General features: G+C 40.5%; 2 protein-coding genes across 4 annotated transcripts in view; one reads left to right on the top strand and one right to left on the bottom strand.

Annotated features, from left to right (window-relative positions):
* The first annotated feature begins 613 nt into the window (after window positions 1-613).
* Window positions 614-19,455, top strand: part of tmem110l (transmembrane protein 110, like) — a 21,183-nt gene continuing 2,341 nt past the window's right edge. Inside the window, exons 1-9 of one of the 3 annotated variants that reach the window (XM_086268320.1) lie at window positions 614-1,064; window positions 5,441-5,489; window positions 5,687-5,782; window positions 5,870-5,991; window positions 7,516-7,628; window positions 8,285-8,368; window positions 8,467-8,598; window positions 12,318-12,452; window positions 15,228-15,456. In XM_086268320.1, coding sequence (XP_086124446.1) covers window positions 875-1,064; window positions 5,441-5,489; window positions 5,687-5,782; window positions 5,870-5,991; window positions 7,516-7,628; window positions 8,285-8,368; window positions 8,467-8,598; window positions 12,318-12,446 — 915 coding nt within the window. In that variant the 5' untranslated portion in view covers window positions 614-874 and the 3' untranslated portion in view covers window positions 12,447-12,452; window positions 15,228-15,456. Of the gene's footprint in view, window positions 1,065-5,440; window positions 5,490-5,686; window positions 5,783-5,869; window positions 5,992-7,515; window positions 7,629-8,284; window positions 8,369-8,466; window positions 8,599-12,317; window positions 15,132-15,227; window positions 15,457-19,455 lie in introns of those variants that run through there. The other 2 variants (XM_086268319.1, XM_086268318.1) reach the window with 2 other exon arrangements.
* The window catches only part of itih5 (inter-alpha-trypsin inhibitor heavy chain 5), a 24,513-nt gene continuing 13,458 nt past the window's right edge, over window positions 8,401-19,455 (bottom strand). Inside the window, exons 12-14 of the mRNA XM_086268317.1 lie at window positions 19,102-19,218; window positions 17,078-17,455; window positions 8,401-16,034 (exon numbers count right to left, since the gene is read on the bottom strand). Coding sequence (XP_086124443.1) covers window positions 15,775-16,034; window positions 17,078-17,455; window positions 19,102-19,218 — 755 coding nt within the window. The 3' untranslated portion in view covers window positions 8,401-15,774. The remainder of the gene's footprint in view (window positions 16,035-17,077; window positions 17,456-19,101; window positions 19,219-19,455) is intronic.

Raw genomic sequence — 19,455 nt, 5'->3', positions numbered from 1 at the left:
TGGAGGCAGATGATCCACTGTGGTGAGCCCTAAAGGGAGCAGCCAGAAGAAGAGAAGCAAATGTTATGCTGATGCCTGTTTATGTAACTGGGTAACATATTTTAATGCAAAACAAGTGGGATTTTAAATAGGATAGTGAACTCATACAACTATAATGTTCAATGTAATTTCAAAACATATGAAGTGAATTATATTTTAGTCCTTCATAACTTTCATGAACTTCTAATTGCCTATTTCACTAATACTTATTATTTTACACAATCTACACTCTGTGCAGACTAAGTAATTTGATTGCACTTCCTACTACAATATTTTTAAATATACATTTATTAAACCATTTTAGTCTACCTTTATTTGATTTAAGGAATTTATTGAGTTAGTTTAATTTTTAGAGCTAATTTATTGTTTGTTTTTACTCATTGAGTTCTTTTTTCTGTTTAAATTATTTTTGAGTAATTATCACAGAGGCAGCAGAGCTCATTCTCCCTTAGATTTATTCAGCCCCTCTATCGATCTATCCTGTTCTAAAGTTGTTCTGAAGAACAGCGGAAGGCTATTATTTTGTAATGGAACTACCGGAAGCGGGGCTCCCTGCGTTTGTCCGCTTCACAGTGCGTGTTTTCGTTGTCAAAACATGTACGCGACTCAGATAATCGATTTCCATATGTTTGTGTTAGCATCATGACAGGCAGCATCAGCTGCTGGAGACAGTGAAGGGAAACTCCACCGAGAGTTGTTCGCCGGAAGTTAAAAATCCGGTCGTTTGTTCTTACCGAGTAAGAGAAAAAAGGGTTAAAGACTTATTTTTCCCACCGAGGAAGCGCTCCTTTTGTCTCCTACGGCTGTGCCGTTTAGTTTTTTTTTCGGTGTCACCATGGACATGTACGGGTATAGCGGAGTCATGCTAGTGAAAAGATTCTTGGATAATGCCCCCTTTGAAGTGACAAACATGTCCGACATTAGTAAGGCGAATCCCCACGGCTGCGACAACGGAGCTCTGACGGACAGGTTCGGCGTCCTGATCCAGGGACTGCTGGCTATCGTGGCTTTCAGCACTCTAATGTGTGAGTATCGATTCCTTTACCATCGGGAGACACATCCCTGATAACTTGTTTTCTTTTTGTGCTAATTCAGTTGGAGAATTGAGGAAAAGCAAAATGCACGAAGTGTTTTTTTTAGAAAGCTGCACCAGTCCACGTGGCGTTTTGTTTGTTGACGTTTGTTTTCCAGCCCCAGTAGCTCCGCACCAAACTGTATTGATAAATATGCTAATTTGTTTTTCCCACCGGTTTCGGCAAGAATCTAAAGCGGACAGCAAGCTTCTAAAAACAGTACCTGACTAATAGCGTTTTGCCTTTCCTTTCGGCGTATATCAGATGTTGTAAACATAGCAGGTTTGAACGGAATTTTAGCTCTTTAACCAAGGGAGAGTTGGGCGAACCCTTATTTTCAAACTGTAATTAATCAAATGAGTTGTTCACGGTATAGGCACTTAATTAAATATGTAGGGCTTGTTATACCGCACTTATATATGTGCCCTTTGCCAAAGCAGCATAACTGAGGTGCTTTTAAGCAGAGCCAGTGTCACATAATAGCAGATTTTAGATCCAGGACCTCATTTTGTTTCTCTTAGAAATCAAAATTGACTTCCATCAGAATAGTTACTTAAAATCTTTGTGCATCCAGTGGAATTTAAGATGTATGCAGGATTTCCGTGTATTCTGCAGTGTTTTTTTTTATTATTTTTAACTTTAATTAAAAAAAAAAAGTTGGTGGTGCAGTGGCTGGCAAGCTGGCCTCAACCACAAGGATGTCCCAGCTGGCTGGAGTTTAAATGTTCTTCACATGCCTTCCACATAATGTAGTTTCCTCCCCCTGTCCAAAGACGACTGGTAACAAGAATAAATTCGGATTAGGTTAAATGGTGATTCTAAATTGTCTGCCTCTCTGTGTTAGCCCTGCAGCATATCTGTGACCTCTCCATCTGTGGCTTCTTGTCCTGTGACAGCTGGGATAGAGAGAGATAGATGACAAAACCTACATGTTGCATCCATAAAATCAATAAAAGTGAATAAAACCATAATTTAAACCAAAACTAGAGCAGCAAAAATGGAAAAAATTGTAAATAAAACCAATTAACTGAAAGTAACTTACATAAAATGAAGTAATAGTCAAATCAATAAAACAATATAATGATAATTAAGAGTAGGAATTGGACTATTTAAAGCAGGGATGTCAAACTCATAAAACCCACTTTGATCTTAAGTGGGCTGGGCCAGTGAAACTCTCCTTTCTGTCACTGTAAAGATGTTTAACTACACATCTAATCCCTCTATTCCCTTAATATAAGAAAAAGAAGTGCAGTTTCAACCATGTATCTCCTTGTTTTTCTACATAATTGGATCACATCTTGGAGAAGCTCACTGCGGTCGTGAGTTCTCAGAATCGGCTCTTTGAGCACAAGAATGACAACATCACGGAGCGTAAGTTTGATAACATCATGGAGAAGCTCACGGCTCTCCAACGGGAGATTGAGAGACCAGTGTTGGACTGTTAGAACAGCTTTGAAATTCATATGAGTTGTTCGCACTAAAGTAAAAGCCACCATCACTTCATGCGGATACCCCTTCGGCGCCAGCCACGGTCTCAAGGCTGGAGCTGAACAACAACACCCTGATAACGACTGTGTTTAGACTGTTCTTCTCATTCTATGCAAGGCCACCTGGGTTGGCTGGAAGACTGTTTACTTAGCCTGGCAGGGCGAAGGACACTGTCTCAGCTGAACTCTGGACACATACACGCACACAGAAATATATATACACATGCAGATGTACACTCATCCCCCCTCCCCCTCCAAACGCCTTCGACGCTTATTCCCCTCCGATGCTGACGGTGGATCAAGGAGACCAGCGCTTATGCTGCAGGCCCGGATGCACTGTCTACATTGGCTGTCTCTCACCCTTTACCCACCCCTGTTGCTTGTCATGTGTTTCTTTGGTGCATTAAGAGTTTTTTCATGTGCTATGTGCAGAGGTGTTTTTTTTAATCTCTCAAACTGATCTCCCTGTTGGAGCTCAGTCTGGGGGGAGTTATTTTTTTTCTCCTTATCTTTCCTCATGTTGTGCTTTTTCCATGTTATACCCCTCTGACATGTCTTCCCCATGTGATGTTTGTGTAATGTATGTATGGTCGGAAGGGTAAGACGGCTCTGGCACGGCTGGCAGCCTTAACCCAATTTCCCTCAGGATGAATAAAGTATGATCGGTCGATCGATCGATCAATCAATCAATCAATCAATCAATCAATCAATCAATCAATCAATCAATCAATCAATCATTAAGGATTGTTGCCGCATTAAATTAAAGAAGTTGTCTGCACGACTCTGAGCTTATAAGCAAGGTTTTCAGACCGTGCCAAAATTTTAAAATCACCTCTAAAACGAACAAAGCAAATGTTTGGCCTCAGTATAGTACGCTCAGTGTGCTATATGAAGCTAATTAAGCTGTTTTGTTCCCTTCAGTTTTCTTGTGTGTTCAGTTGTCCAGCACTTGTCCAGTTGTAAGCACAGTCGAGTCTTTCAGCTTCCTCTGGGGATAAAAAGTTGGGCACTTTTTATCCCCGGATAAAAACTTAGGGTTAGGGTGATGATTAAAAACAATGCTGTTTTAACAGCTCAACAAGATGCTCCTTGTAAACTGGAGTGTTTACTTGCTCAACCCTAACAATGGCTGTTGATTTACTAAGAAACTTGTGATTCTGGGGCAGCTGACTTGGGGAATGCCAAGCATCTAACCACTTTTGGCACCCTTGGCTCTGTTTTTTATTTTTAATTATTATTTTTTTGGCAGCTCAAAGGTGCGACTGTTACAAGTAGCTGTAATAAAAGCTAAACTCGATGCCTCTCAGAAACCGTATATAGTTTGTGTTAATGTTTGATTACCTGTATGACTTTCTGGATCATATTTAATTTTCGGTTTTAATTTGTTCTCAGCTGTTTCCTTGGATTATAGTGACTTCAGTCAGCTGCCAGGGATATTGTTACACAACTGTCTGCACATATGTGTTCAGGGAAAACATTAGGACAGTTTCCTTTTTTTTTTTTTTCTTTGTTTTTTGTAAGTATTCCTAAATGCCACACAAAAAACAGAGTACATGGATGCTGATCCAGCGCAATATAAACTTATTTCTCTAGATTGCTGGCATATAATCTAATAATCAGTATTTTAAAAGGTCAGTGCAGTCATGGTGATTTCATCAGCTAATTAGCATGCTGAAACCTGAGCAGTGAAGTTCAGCAGAATCAGGTCAGGCCTTAAGTGGGAGCGATCAATGAGCTCTAACCTCCACTTAGTTACTTATTAGCAAAAGAATCAATATCCCTCCTCTCGCTCTTATTCTCCCCCCTTTGGTTCTCTGAGTGTCATTCTTGGTCATTCGGGCCACATGTATGTGTTAATATTTACAAATTATTTGTGTGCAGTGAAGCATTATTAGCATCATTAGATCTTAGGTTATGGCCAGAGTTGCAGGCGGACCTGCACCGTACATCCCTCCGCTCATCTGTCTTCCTCAAAGCTATTTTTGGGAGTTTCCTTCCACTGACTCACTGTTCTGCCTGCACTCATGGAACTCAGATAAAGGCTGGAGATTGAGTACGTCAGTCTGCCCCGCCTTGTTGTTCCGTTGCTGTCATGAAAGTAAATCGACACCCTACTTTCATGCTTATTAATATTTATTTTCTGTCCAGGATCCTTTTAAGTTTTAAGTCAACAAGTATAGATTAGTGACAAAGCTGGGGTCATTCCATCTCAAATCAAACTTTCACAACATCACTATTATAAACATTATTATATTTTTCCATAAATTCCATGTCATTTGGCATTCCTATAGCAAATATAAATAAATGATGTAAATATGCCTTTACTCTTGTCACATCGCCAGCACATAGCCATAGCCATCGGATTACTCTGTAACACTTCCTGTATTGCTGAGATATTGATGGGCCTTTTCCAAAGGTTTCTTCTTGTCAGAAAACTGAGATGTTCAGTTTCGAGTTAAGCTGCTGATTGAGGAATCTAGACAATATCAATCATTGTGCCTTATGTACCAATATTTTTTTCTCAATGTGATGGACCTTTGAGAAAGGCCCAGTTGGTCTGCATACAGTTTATATATAATACTTCATTTCCATTTGAAGGAGACCTTGATTCTGTTTCCACATGCTCTCTCCCATTTTCGACCCTGGTGGATTTATAGGAACAGTCGGTGCCTGTTTACTGAGCCCACTGGGCTGCGTGAGATTAAGATGATTCATCTGTATTTTATCCTCAACCTTTCTCCCCTCTGGCTGCTCACAGATTGGTGAAAACAGTGGTAAGAAACTGTGCTTTATGTTGTTCTTTTGCAGGACAATCAATCAATTGATTTTCTTTGTTTGCAGTGAAGAGGTTCCGGGAGCCAGTAGGGATCAGACGACCATGGCGGATCTGGTCAGGCATTTTTCATTTTCTCTTTAGACATATCTACCCTGCCCTGTCCTATATCCTAACGTTTTCTATTCCAGCTACAAAATAATTCCTCTGGAATTATACAAAAAATCATAACATTTAAAAAAAAAAAAAAAATCTCACTTTTCAAGTCAGTCAGAACCAGAAAATAAAAACCGAGTCCATCGTGCCTTTTCCAGGTTTTTTGATACATCCAAACAAGCCATAGGTGCTCTCTTCATCCACTTTGCCAATGTCTTCCTGTCCACTCTCACCAAAGAGGACCCCTGCTCTCTGTAAGTTCTTTAGAAGCACATCAGTCATTCTAGGATGTGCCCTACAGGGATGTCGCTTCAATAATGTAATTTAATTTTTCACCAAAGTTATCTGATGAACTTCCTGCTGGATGCCACTCTGGGAATGTTGGTCATCTGGCTGGCTGTCAAGTTGGTGTCCAAGTTGGTGGAGTACAAGCAGTGGACTCTGCTCATGTTTGGAGAATATGGTGAGTGAAACCGAATAATTTTCTTCTCTTTATGGTTTTTCATTTTCTTCTCATCTATTTACACACAAAATGAACACTGAGGCGCATTAATGAAGAAGGTGCAGTGCTAATTTCTGCCAGCAGAGGGCGCTGTAGACCCACCAGAGGTACACCAGGAGCATAGCCAGCATCTCCAGCTGCAGCTGAAAACATTCCTATTGGCTTAATACAGTTACTGCAGCCCCCTCACTCTACCTCCTGTTGTTTTTTTCCTTTACGTCCGTCTGTGTGTGATGGAAAATTTTACTTAAACTTGCCCGATTAAATCCATCTTACTTCTGGGCTACAGTTGTGCTTTGGTCAAGGGCACAATTGTAGTTAATTCCCTGTTTTGTTTGACATGAGCGCTGACATTTCCAGATCGGTGTGTTTGTTTGCCCCCCCCCCCGCGTCTGGCTTGTAGTCTTCCTTCTTCCTTCCTGCCTTAATGACAGACCTGTTCTCGTTTGTGTTTGCTGTGGTGAGGCACCTGTGTAACAGAGATTTTATTAAAAGGTTGAGACCAGGGGAAGAAATTCATCACCTTCAATATTATAATCAAATCCATAATTCTGTATAGTAACTGGTTCAAAGCAATGGTAGTCAAATGAAGCTTGACTATAGTTTCATGTTAAAATCCACCCGTAATGTGTTTCCTTATTTTCCGTCACATATGTGCTGTTACTGTTGGGTCTGTGTTTCCACAAGCCCCGCTAATTCTAGAGACTTATTCATCATGAAGAAAACAAGGCAGTCGATCGATCGATTATTTGCGCAAGGGAGGCCTCGTCTGTGTCCACCACGAAAATTACCTCCACGACAACCTCCCTTGCTGCCTTTTTATTGAGAGACAGTTCACACAAAAAAAACATCAGAACAAAGCCACGCCCACATGGTTCTAAGACAAGGCCTTGTATGTATATGTGTGAACTTCTGTAAGAGTGTGTGTGTGTGTGTGTGTGTGTGTGTGTGTGTGTGTGTGTGTGTGTGTGTGTGTCAGACCTCCTGCTGACCAAAGGGTCGTAAATGCAGGAAGCTTGCATCAAAAGAAGCAGATCTTCCAGATAGGATGTATCTGCAATAAAACATTACAGCCCCCACCTAGAACCTCGAGTGGAATTTCTTTCATCAGAGTTGGCAAGCATAGAAATGACAACATTTAACAGTTCACTCTAACAGTTACAGTGGTGGATGCTCATATGGAACATAGCCAGATTTTAGCAGTGAAGTAATCAGTGGTGAGCAAAGAGCTTAGGTTTCAGACTTTTCTAAACACCCTGTTTCTTACAGTTTTTTTCCCCCACTTTTGGCTCTGGATGATGTCATAAAGTGGTCATCTCAGGCACACATGCTGCCTTCCAGATACCACGAAAGTCGGATGTCGGAACTCAGGATGGACATTTATTAGGGTTCAGGAATAAAAACGTGGAACTTTAAGCCTGTGACGTTAACAGATGAAGTGCAAATGAAGTCTCATTAATTTTTTCCCCCTCCTTGTTCCTCCAGGTGACCCCCCCCAGGCAGCAGCATGGCTGGGCCAGTGTGGCGTCTACATGCTCATTATGGTGCTAGAGAAAGGTGTCATCAGCCTTGTGCTGCTTGTCCCTGGATGGTCCAAAGTAAGAAGATTTTACAGCTCATTGTGCGCTAATCCTTTGATATTATAAAACATTTAGGCAGAGGAAACGATTTCCACTTTTTACATCATGGCACAGCCAAGACTTCAGCGAGGTTTAGCCAGTCTTAGACTGTACTTAATCCAATACAATTGACCAAGCTGTGATCTCATCCTAGAAGAATCACAATTTAGTTTGAATCTGAACACCCTTTCGATCTTGTTTTCATGTACATCTGGCATTGTTTGGTTTGTCTTTGAGGCAAATATGGGAGAGAATATAAAAGTATTTATTTGCCAAAAGAAGTTTTTGAAACTTATGAAATCCTTGTGATTTTTTTTCCTTCACTGTTTCCTAGAAATATGCAATAAATAAAAAATCAGAAATGTAAAGTTCATGAGAAACAAACTTTGCCACTTAAGAACTTTTGACCAAGAAACATAAACAAGGAAGATGGTGAAAAAATGACTTCTCCTGATCCCAGTGTAAACATGAAGTCTGTTTCAAAGAGAGTTTGTTTTTGTAACATTGAGAATATTTGTGTTGTAAAATTAGCCTTCGTCATAGCAACAATTGTCGTTATTTGACGGTCTCAATTTATTTCAAACTCCTTCAACCATCCATTGTTATTATTAATCAGTTTTCATCTTCTGTTCCAGTTACAGGAGGTGTTGCTGAGCTACATAGCTAACCCTCAGCTGGAGCTGGCCCTCGTCATGCTTATCGTGCCCTTCATAGTCAATGTAAGTTCTGTTTTCATGATGAGAAAGTGAAACTAATCAGGACAGTTTTTGACTGCTTTGGACGTACCACCTTGTGGTGTCTCTGTCTCCCCCTGTAGTCAATCATGTTCTGGGTGGTAGACAGCTTGATGATGAGGAAGTATAAGACAATGAAGAGCCTGGACGACTCGTCCGACAGCTTGGTGAAGAAGCCCGAATCTCTGCCGTGGGTGGACAGTGAGGAGTCAAGGGTGAGAGTAACTGTTGCTGTGTAAAAACATCACATCACAATCAAACTGGATTTGTGCCCATTTAATTCAAGCTTAGACTGAACAACATTAAAACCCGACTGTAAGAATTTAAAGGCTAATGCTGCTGAAGCAGATAGACCATATATGTGTCTGCTGAAATAAGAATGCAGCATTTGCCTGTTGTCACTCGTAAACATTGTTTTATAGTTACACATGAGAACAGCAGTGGGCCTAGTATGGAACCCTGGGGCTCCCCTTTTCTTACAGACAGGTAGGAGGAGGAAGACCCAGCAGAGTGGACGTATTTGACAACGAAGTCAGAATTTCTGTGTCTGTCTGCCAAGCTGACAAACTAGTGCTTTAATAATATCACTTACCAGTTTAAAAGCAGCTGTTATTATTGTGATAAAATATCACTTCTGTAGGAAAAACAATTGAAAGTATTTCAATTGAACTGTAATTAGCAGAAGCACTTTTTTTTTGTATTTTCTCCACTAGAGCCTTTGCCTTTTTGTCTTTTGTGAGTTGAGTCAATACTTGACGTACCGGTACTGTATTACCCACACAGTTATATTTGTGGGTTTATAGTTTGTAGCAGTGACAGTAAATTATCAGCGTTTTAGCTCCAGCTGATGAACGCCATCAAGATTTAAAAGGGGAAAAATACCAGAGTATCATTTGGTTACCATCATATGTTTACTATTACCATCTTTACTATTTGCAGTAATTTGTTTTTGGTTTTTTTGTGGTAAGACCTCATTGCAAATGTGTTTTAGAGTCTGCAGGCATTTCAGTTGCTGTATGTAATTGTAATTTTTAATATGAAGCCATTAGTTTTCTTTAGTGTTCATATAGAAGCCAAACAGTTATTTAAAAGTTAAAAAGAACACACAGATAATATGATATTGTTCAATATTACATTTTTTTTTTTTCCAAATTTTAGGGTTTGAATTTTGAATTTTTAGTCCATGCAGGGTTAAAATCTCAGTATTTTTATTCAGCCATCAGTTAAATTAAATCCCTGGAGGAATCTGACAGACTCGTGTGAGTTCTGGAAGTGACTCATTGATGTTTTTTTTTTTTTGTTGTTGTTATTATTATAAATGTTTTGTTCCAAAAAGGAAATAACCCTGAAAAAACTTTGTTCCCACCAAACACCCTCTGGGACTATTAACCAAGACAGATCCAACCATGCCATGTGAAAGCTGAATGCCTTTCCTTTTTGAAGAAAAATCTTTCATCGTGTGTCGAAATGAGCGTTAATGTACCAACACTGTCTCGCTGGGTGTGAGCTGCACCTGTTGTTTTTCTCTTTACGTTTGATCTAATGAGGATCCAAACCCATAAATTTAGTCCAAGAAACACTGAGTCAGACTTTTCTCTCGAGCTTTCGTCAGTGCTGTTGAATTAGGCGATTTTAGCTTGATTATAGTTGGTTGTCGAAGTTTCAGACTCCCGTAATGAAAATGTTTGCGCGTGGTTTTGCGTATAGAATTAAAACCTCAGCAGACATTTAAAAGGAGATATAGGATTATTGATATTTAAATGGGTTTCTCACCCTTTGTCTGTATTACACAGAAAAAATAAAGGGAAAAGGATAAAGGGTAATAACACGCAGAAAAAGCCTCTTATTGGATCCCACTTGATCAAGAGGAAGCCCATACAAGCAGGCTTTTCGTGTGTGCGTGGTTGGATGCTGGTTTGTCTAGTCTGACAAAGTTGGAAGAGGTTTCTTGTAGTAATTCATACCAGGCATAGAAGCTTCTGATATCCTTCTTTTCCTCTAAGGAAAGGCTGAACTCACAGACTTTAGGGCGAATGACTGCTGGGGTGCGTGACCCTTGTGTGCAATGTGATGAGAGTGTTTATCCCTCCCTCTTCTTTTCTTTTCCCTGGTCGTCTGCCAAGGAGGCATAAATCAAGCCTTCATACCAAGAATAAAAGTGACATTTATAATTTGTTTCATCATGCTGATGTTATGGAAAGCTGAGTGGAGGAGGACAGCAGAAAGACGGGCATTGATTTGGATGAGCTCTTAGTGGAGTTGGAGCCACAATGCTGTTGTTGTGGTTAGTTAGACTGACTGTTATAGAAGAAGTTTAATATGAGTTTAACATGAGTTTAACGAGAGTATAGCTGCAGCGCTACAAATAAAGAAGTTGGTATGGATGCTCAGTTTTAGTACTGTTACACAGCAAGAAGGTCCTGGGTTCAAATCCAGAGACACAAATCCTGTGTCTCTGTGCTTTTCTCCTGAGCGAGGTGCAGATGAGGTGCGCTTGACTGATTACCACGTGTTGGAAATCCTCGTCTTTCCTCATGTCGTGCATTTTCTATGGTTTCGGTTCAGGTCGCTGTTCGTGTGGTCGACTGGCCAGTGCTACCTAGCCTGACCTGTCTCCCCAATGTGATGTTTGTGTATTGTATGTATGGTCGGCAAGGTATCATCTATCTTAATTGCCCCTTGGGGATAAATAAAGTCTTTTTGACTTTGACTTAAATAAGATGTTTGTTAACCTTTGACAATATATCTGACAGTGGTTGCAGTCTATACAAGTTTGGAGACAGGCTGACAGGTCAAAGGCAACCTGTACAATCGCCTGTGTTCAAACGTGGTTGCACAGAGATAATGTGTGCAACAAACTCAATCTCTGTATGATCAGTACGTGGAATCGGCCATAAAAAGTCAAAAATATTCACTTCAAATTTCACCTAGTCACAAGGGCGTTTACAGTCTTATACTTACTCTTGTGTGAGTGAACCATTAGCAATAAATCAGTTCACAGGGCCTTAAAGGCACCTAAGAAGGCACATAGCATGTGTGAAAGCCTTGAAATCCCCACATTTACCAAAGCTTAAAGTCCTAACTTATGCTTAACCGACAGTGATTCAGTTACACCTGCTGCGTTGTACATTCTATTTAATCTGGGTTCCCAGTTTTCCACATTAGCTACAGGGATCAAAGCTCTGGTCAAACACAGCTGGAGGTTTAATGGCTTGAAATTGTCCCTTGGGGAACACCTGTTTGATTCATACTCACAAACGGATGAACATTTAAAAAGTTGATGTTAACTTTGGCTGTTTGCCCTTGTGTAGAATTTGGGACCGCTCTTGACTTTTGCAACAGTACAGTTGCAAAAGCACATTCTCATGGCAGTTTGAGCTCAGTGAGTATTTCACAATCTGTTTGTAGTTTAGATATTTCCCTCTTTTCCAGAAGTCCTTTATACTTAATGTTTTCTTTCACGCTTAATCTTCATTTTCTTTTGCTGTTTGGATAGATGGATAGGTTTAGGCACTGAAGCTACCTGGTTAGGGTTGGAAAGGATCAAACATGCACGCTCCTACTCCGATATTACTCTTTACTAATCTCTAAGCTCACCCTTTTAACAGATTTTCCACATGTCAAACCCTATTTTAAAGAAACATATGGAACTTTTTTAGTACTTTAAATGTCTAATAGTTGTGGAATTCTGCTCCTTAGAGAGTTGAATTCCTCCTGCTTCTGGAGAGTGTCTTCAAAGCTGCAAATAAACAGCGGTATTTTTCCACTGTGGACTGGGAATCCAGAGCTGAGAGATTTCCCAGCTTTTTGCCTAGGACGCAAAGTCTAAACACACACTACAGCTGAAAATGAGTCATCTGTTCTTTGTCTTTAGCTTATAGTTAGTGCTGCTCTACTGTAAGCTCTGGTGGCTAACAAAATCCCCCTCTCTCAGGTCCTGCTGTCGGCTGAGACAGACACCGAAGAGGCTTCAGAGGGGGAGGAGGAGCCGGCTGAGGTTGAACCGGTCCCCTATGTGCAGTACTCAGGTGGACCACTGAGACCAAGCTGGGTGGCAGTGTAAACCCAGGTGACGTGTCCTCGATTATCGACTGTCCCCACACACAACACATAACAGCATAAATAAGAAAAACAAACTTCCATCCACGTCTTCACAGACTGTCGTCAGTCTTAATATCAGCTTCTTTGCAAGCAAAGGCACAATTTAAGGTCGTATAACCTGTGAATGTGAATACCTTTAGCTGCCTTCTTCCGCATCGAAGGTTAGAACACTTAGAACTGGAGGTCGACTCAGTATATGCATGCACTGTGCATCACGTAGCGTTTTGGGAATTAGAAAGTCTTTATCCTCTCACCTTGCTGCCTCCGTTTACTGCAAGAGAACATCAGAGAAACCACAGCTGAACACGCCACGTGTGTGGGGAGAGATCATTAAGGAGCGCGGTGCCCACAGGGCAAAATCTACGGGTGGTAATGACAAAGACTAAAATTAATCTGTCTTCTCTCAACTCCAGGGACTTTTGGAAATGTTGTTTCTCTAAAGAGAGTCATTTATCGAGTGTCATATTCCAAAAGGAGAAAGAAAGTATACACTATATATATAAAAGTGCTCTCTAAGGTTATACTCAAATATAATCACTTTGAATCCACCTTTTTATTTGAGGTGTAATTATAGTCATTCCTGCACGTTCTCCCTCCGGCTGTTTACTTTAAGGTAAAAGGGCGATCAGTGGGATTTTTGTTTTTGTTTTTCTGTTGAACCGCACACATCAGTCCTTTGGCTGCTGCACTTTCAACACGTGGATAATGTGGCTGATGAAATACACCACCAACACATCTTAAACTTGATTTATACTCCTGCGTTTAATCTATGGATGACCTTGCTCTGACATTGCACCACCGAAACAGCAGCCGTCATTGTGTTGCTTTCCTTCCATAGACTGTATATAAAAGATGTCTGTTTTACTCTAAATGAGGCCATCGTTTAAAAAAATGAACATTAAATAAAAGTATACCACTGTGAACTAGCGATTTAACATCAGAGCTAGCTGTTGCATCCTAATCCTAAACTACATAAAAGACAGATGTTTTAAAGCCTCATGTTTGGCCATTTTGAAACTGGTTTTGACCTGATTTGGATGAATACTCTTCAGATTATCTTTTACTACATTAAAGGCTACACACGTGATTTAGTAAAAGTATACATACACTTACACTTCCCCCTCTTTGTCTTTATATATAAAGAGAATGAATACCATGCTCTAGTGAAGCATGCTTTAAACTAGCAATTGAGACCCATTAGAAATATCTTTACAGAGTTCACAGGTCAAGTAAGTCACACAGGCTGGTGAATGCGCACTCCCTGACACTTTGGTGAGTGGTTACCGGAAGTTGCGGAAGTCTGTTTGATAAGAGATTGCTGCAGTCGCCTTTAGTTTGCATGGAAGACACTGTTTTGTCTACAAACACTTGCTAAGCACAGCCTTTTACAGTAAATTTGACTGAATCCAACATGTTTGAAAAAGATTAATTTTTAATTTGAAGGTAAATGTTCTGTGTTTCCGGTTTACTTTCACAACTCTTTACAAACGAGTTGACATCTTACACACAAACTTTAGGCAACCACAGCAATCTGCTAGTAATCAAAGCCATCACAAGGAGCTTTTCAGTGACGGCAAGCAGCTGCTCGTCAACCAATCGAGGAATCATACTTCCGTAGCCAGCAGCCTTCCAGCAACTATTAGTACCTGATCTAGGAGTACTTATTTTTCCCTGACAACTGGTGACTGCGAGCCAGGCTCCAGGTACTAAGCCAGTGTCTGTCAGGCTGAAGAAGTCTGGTCATTTTTCCTCAGACTTCTATACAACATGGCTCCTTTTGACTACTTAAACAGTTGCCTCCTGCTGGCCATTAGAAAGAATGCAGGCTCAAAGTGCTTCTGCATTGGCTTCACTTTTCACACCTGAAGGCTACACCCATCTTTTATAAACAGTCTGTTTTTTTGGGGGGGGGGGTTGATTTACTTCAAACATTTGCAAAGAAGACAGACGGTACTATGCAGCAATTATTAAAGCTATGGAAATAAAAAAAAACGTATGTGGTGCATTGGTGGTGGTTTAGCATTGTGAGCAAGCCAGATAGAATAACAACTTATATTTCATATTTCACACGAGCATTATGTTTGCTCCAATATGTCATATTACTAACAAGCTGCTCAATCGAGTAGTTGCACTTCCGGAGAATTACATGGAGTAGGATAAATGTCTATGTCGTAGATTTAATGCAGAAGCATCAGTCAAGCTTAAAATTGAATTATCAGGTAGTTTTTAGGCACTTTTTTAACAATAACAATAGAACATTTTGTAACACTTCAGACTTTTTTTTGTCTCCTATAGGAGGCCTTTATGTTACACTACAGTGTGGTGATGCAGCAGCTGTGTGTTAAACTTTTGCAAAATTTTATTTATTCAGTTATGAAAACTGTAAATCTATATAGTGGTCCAATCTGTGGTAAATGCATTGAATAGGAAGCTTAGTGAAAAGGTGTGAGTTTTGAGTCTTCGCCAGATAAAGGTGGTAAACGGGTCAAATGATGGATGTGTGTTACTTTATCCTCAAAGTATTCCTGCCTACATGGTTTACATCTATAATTTCAAAGGTCTACAGTTTGATATGTACTGTCTGTAATATTGTATTTTGTATTTCTTTCTCTTTTTTTTTCTTAATAAACAAAGTTATAATCCTGTGGATGGCATGGTACAGCATGATCTGAGTTGTCATGCACAGGCCGTGAGCTGCCTCAGCGCTTCTTACGAATGTATTTACTCTGTGTTATCATTAAAGATGATTGACACATGAACTCGTGTTCGGTGTTGAATTCCTGTGGCAGCCCGGGCGCTGCAGCACGATGACAGACAACCTGAGTGAGACCTGGCCAGACCACACCTGTGTGGGTGTGGCCTGCAGCCCTGTGACCTCCACCTGATGACAAGGTGCTGTATGTAAGGGTGTGTTAGGTTTACATGTATTCATCAGCAGTAGGACAAAGGGTTAGTTGGTGGGGTTGTTCTCAGTGGTAAACAGGTGTGATTTACAGCTTTAAGTTTACATGTGTGCAAAAGGTGATATCAGAAAGCAGCGTTAAAATTTTTCTAGTTTTCATTATTTTAGTTACATTTTTTATTATATAATTAATGTAAAAAATAAGAAATTGTATAATAAAACCTTTAACTTTCATCAGAAATAATAAAAATATATTCAGAAGGGACCTGAAAGTAGGAAAAAAACGTAATGTGTGGAGGCTTTTAGGTCTTTTTGGATGTGATAATTATCTTTAAAAGGAGTTTAGTCAGGTAATTAAATGCTGAAGCTATAGTTCTTTGTGCTCATCTCACACCCGGTTTGTCCCATGTGGCCAGTCTCCTGTGTCAAACATGTGTGACATCAAATAGTCTTTGTACTCTCCGTCTATCAGCTTGGCTGCGTTATTCCTGGCGAACCAGCAGTCCACACTCTGTGTGCCGCTGTAGATCCTCCTACTTTTCTGAACAACGGGCACTGAGCGGTTCTTCACCTTCAGGACCAGTGAGGGCTTTGTATCTCCCTGTGCAGGAAGCTCTGCCAATCCTACTTCCTCATACAGGAACTGACCTGAAAGGAAATTTAAAAAAAGAAAAAGGGGGGGTTATTTTAAGCCTTTTTTAGGCCAGTCAGTTAATTTCCTGCTGATAATGGATCTTATTACAATATATTCTCTGACAAATCTGCATTTATTCACAATTTGCAACAATGTAGCTCCATATAACTCAGATAAAGCCAGGTTTTTTCAAATCTCTGAATCACTCTGCCAGATTAGCCCAGATTAAAGTGTAGCTATCTAAAGCTTAGTTTGTAATTAAATACTTAAATTAGACATACTTTTATCCTTTTCTCAAAATGTGACCTTTTTTACTTGCAACTTTGTATAGTGGCGCAAGTGCGGTGATCTAACCTGGCAAGTAGCTTCCAAGTGTGTAGCTTCTTAATGCAAAATCACTTCCAGTTTTAGTGAGAACATTTCTGGCTTTACCTGACTATGCTCAAAGGATAATTCCTCTTGATTTTGGTGACCCCTTATCCATTATAATCCAGTGTTCTCCTGGGAAGCCTTGGGTCTCAGCATTCATACAAGGCTTTGACATGTACTACGCACCAAGCACACCCTGGACAGTAGCCCTACTACAAAAACCCCTAAGAATGACTCAGAACGTGGCCAAGAGCCCAAGGCATCGATTCAGTCTCTAAATCCTCCACATCCCCAGAGTTTGGTCAAACACACGCCTGTTGTCCAGAGGCCGCACCCCACTAACTCTAACATCCAAACTGACAACAAGCCGGTGGTGGACCTCAGTGACACCGATGGAGATCCCCTGTCCATGCTCCAACAGATTGGAGTTGTATTTTGCAACCCAAGAGAACCTACTCCATTTTAGACAGCGACTTTATAAAGTTGTTCCTGACTGATGAATGTAAAAATGCATGGATTTTGTGAATAATAAATAATCATTTCATATATAGTTACTTAACCAAATATTCATATATTCACTTAAGTCAGTGCTCCAGCCTCCAGAGGTTGAGAACAGTGCTTTAGTATTTATTGATTAGAGTTCTCAGAGCAACAGGATTTTACAGATGAATACTCCTTCAACACTCACCTAGCAGACCGTGGCAGTTGTGCGACAGCCCCTTGTTGTTTCCAATGTAGAACCCCAGATGGTCTCTCTGGTAGGGCGCCGGGTTTTTGTACTGATGCAGCAGGATTACGAAGCTGATGTTCCCACCGACCGTCACGGTCACATTCGAATTTCCCACAATGGCCACAGACAGCGCTCCACTGTCCACAGACACAGTAGAGTGGCAGGGCAGAACAATGCGGTCCCGTCCATCCAGAATAACCTTCTTAGGTGTCACCTCGATGTAGGCGCGCTGGGGTTTATCCACCACAATGGTGATAGTGCTGAAGTAAGTACGCTGCTGCTTGTGACTGCCCGGTGGTGCCGGGGCGCCGATGAGCTTACCGTTGACTGTCACACCTGAGAACACAGAACATGTTTTATTAAAGGCATAAATGATTTTTGGTGCCTTTACACCACATTCCAAATTATTATGCAATTTGTGTTTAAGTATCATAAAGATTAAATAAGTAGTTTTTCAATTAAACCCATGGATGGAATTGTGTCTCAGGACTCTTTGTATCACTGAAATCAATCTCTGACATCTATGATCATTAGTTTGCCAGGTGAGCCCAATTAAAGGAAAAACTGCTAAAGAAGGATGTTCCACATTATTAAGCAGACCAGCATTTTCAAGCAATATAGGAAAGAAAAATGATCTCTCTGTTGTTGAAAAGCGTGAACTAGTTAAATGCCTTGGACACGTAATGAAAACCATAGATATTTCACGAAAACTTAAGCATGATCACCATAATGTTAAGAGATTTGTGGCTGAGTCAGAGCACACACGGGCTTTTGCAGATAAAGGCACAACGAAGAAGGTTTCTGCCAGACAAATACATCTCTATTAAGAGAGCAGCTGCTAAAAGGCCATTACAAAGCAGCAAACAGATATTTGAAGCTGCTGGTGCCTCTGGAGCACTGCGAACATCAAGGTGTAGGATCCTCCAGAGACTTGTAGTTGTGCATAAACCTTCTATTCAGCCACCCCTAACCAGTGCTCACAAGCAGAAACGACTGCAGTGGGCCCAGAACTACATGAAGGCTAATTTTCAAACAGTCTTGTTCACTGATGAGTGCAGTGCAACCCTGGATGGTCCAGATGGATGCAGTGGTCGATGGTTGGTGGACGGCTGCCATGTCCCAACAAGGCTGTGTCGTCAGCAAGGAGGTGGTGGAGTCATGTTTTGAGCCTGAATCACGGGGAGAGAGCTGGTCGACCCCTTTAGGCTCCCTGAAGGTGTGAAAATGAGCTCTACAAAGTATGTGGAGTTTCTGACTGACCACTTTCTTCCATGGTAGAAAGAGAAGAACTGTGCCTTCTGCAACACAACCATCTTCATGCAAGACAATGCACCATCTCATGCTACAAGGAATACCTCTGCATCATTGGCTGCTATCGCATAAAAGGAGAGGAACTCATGGTGTGGCCCCCATTCTTCCCTGACCTCAATCCTATTGAGAACCTTTGGAGCATCCTCAAACAAAAAAATACGAGGATGGGAGGCAGTTCACATCCATACATCAGCTCTGGGAGGATATTCTGACATCCTGCAAAGACATTCAAGTAGAAACTTTCCAAAAACTCACAAGTTCCATGGATACAAGAATTGTAAAACTGCTATCAAATAAAGGGTCCTATGTTAATATGTAATTTGACCTGTTAAGAAGTTTTTGATTGAAATACCTTTTGATTTCAGTGAAATTGATCCACTAATGCTGCAAATTCAACAAATTACCATTTTCAGTTCTCTACAACCTATAAAATGTTTTGAAACTTTGTGTGCATAATAATTTGGAACTGTGCATTTTAAGTTTTATATTTTTGAAAAACACTGTTTTCATTGGCAGTTTTGTTGAGTAACATTTGAATTATACTCTAATGGTTGATGACTCGAAAATTATGCCGACTGTCATTTGAATCGACTATTTAGGAAAAACTGAGAAAAATATCATTTGCATAATAATTTGGAACATGGTGTATAGGGTTTAGTCACAAGTCTTACCAGAGTATTTGTGGTCGGAGACCAGGCCAAGGATGTGTCCAGGCTCGCCATTGATGTTAAAGCACACAGTCAGTTTACTCAGGGGGAACTCAACAACAAAATGGGGGTCACCATCCGCTGTGAGAGGGTTTAACGGGGGAAAAACACAATTAAATGCAATTCACTCATGCAAGAATTATTGGTTCATAAATCTGTTAGGGCAATAAAAAATATTTAGCATTTTCAACACAATTAGATACTGGAGATATGCTGGTAGACTGATAAAATGTACAGAAAAGTTACATAGTTTGTTGTCTGTGAGGGAATGGTCTAAAAGAAGAAAAGGTATCCAGTGACCAGCAGGTCTGTGTGAAA

The sequence above is a fragment of the Aulonocara sp. 'chitande type north' Nkhata Bay genome, linkage group LG17, assembly GCF_057382095.1.
Source record: "Aulonocara sp. 'chitande type north' Nkhata Bay isolate Kocher_YH1m ecotype deep benthic linkage group LG17, A_spYH_male_GT1.1, whole genome shotgun sequence".
NCBI lineage: Eukaryota > Metazoa > Chordata > Actinopteri > Cichliformes > Cichlidae > Aulonocara > Aulonocara sp. 'chitande type north' Nkhata Bay.
The sequence above is the reverse complement of the archived record's forward strand: the minus strand, read 5'-3'. Positions and strand labels throughout refer to the sequence as shown.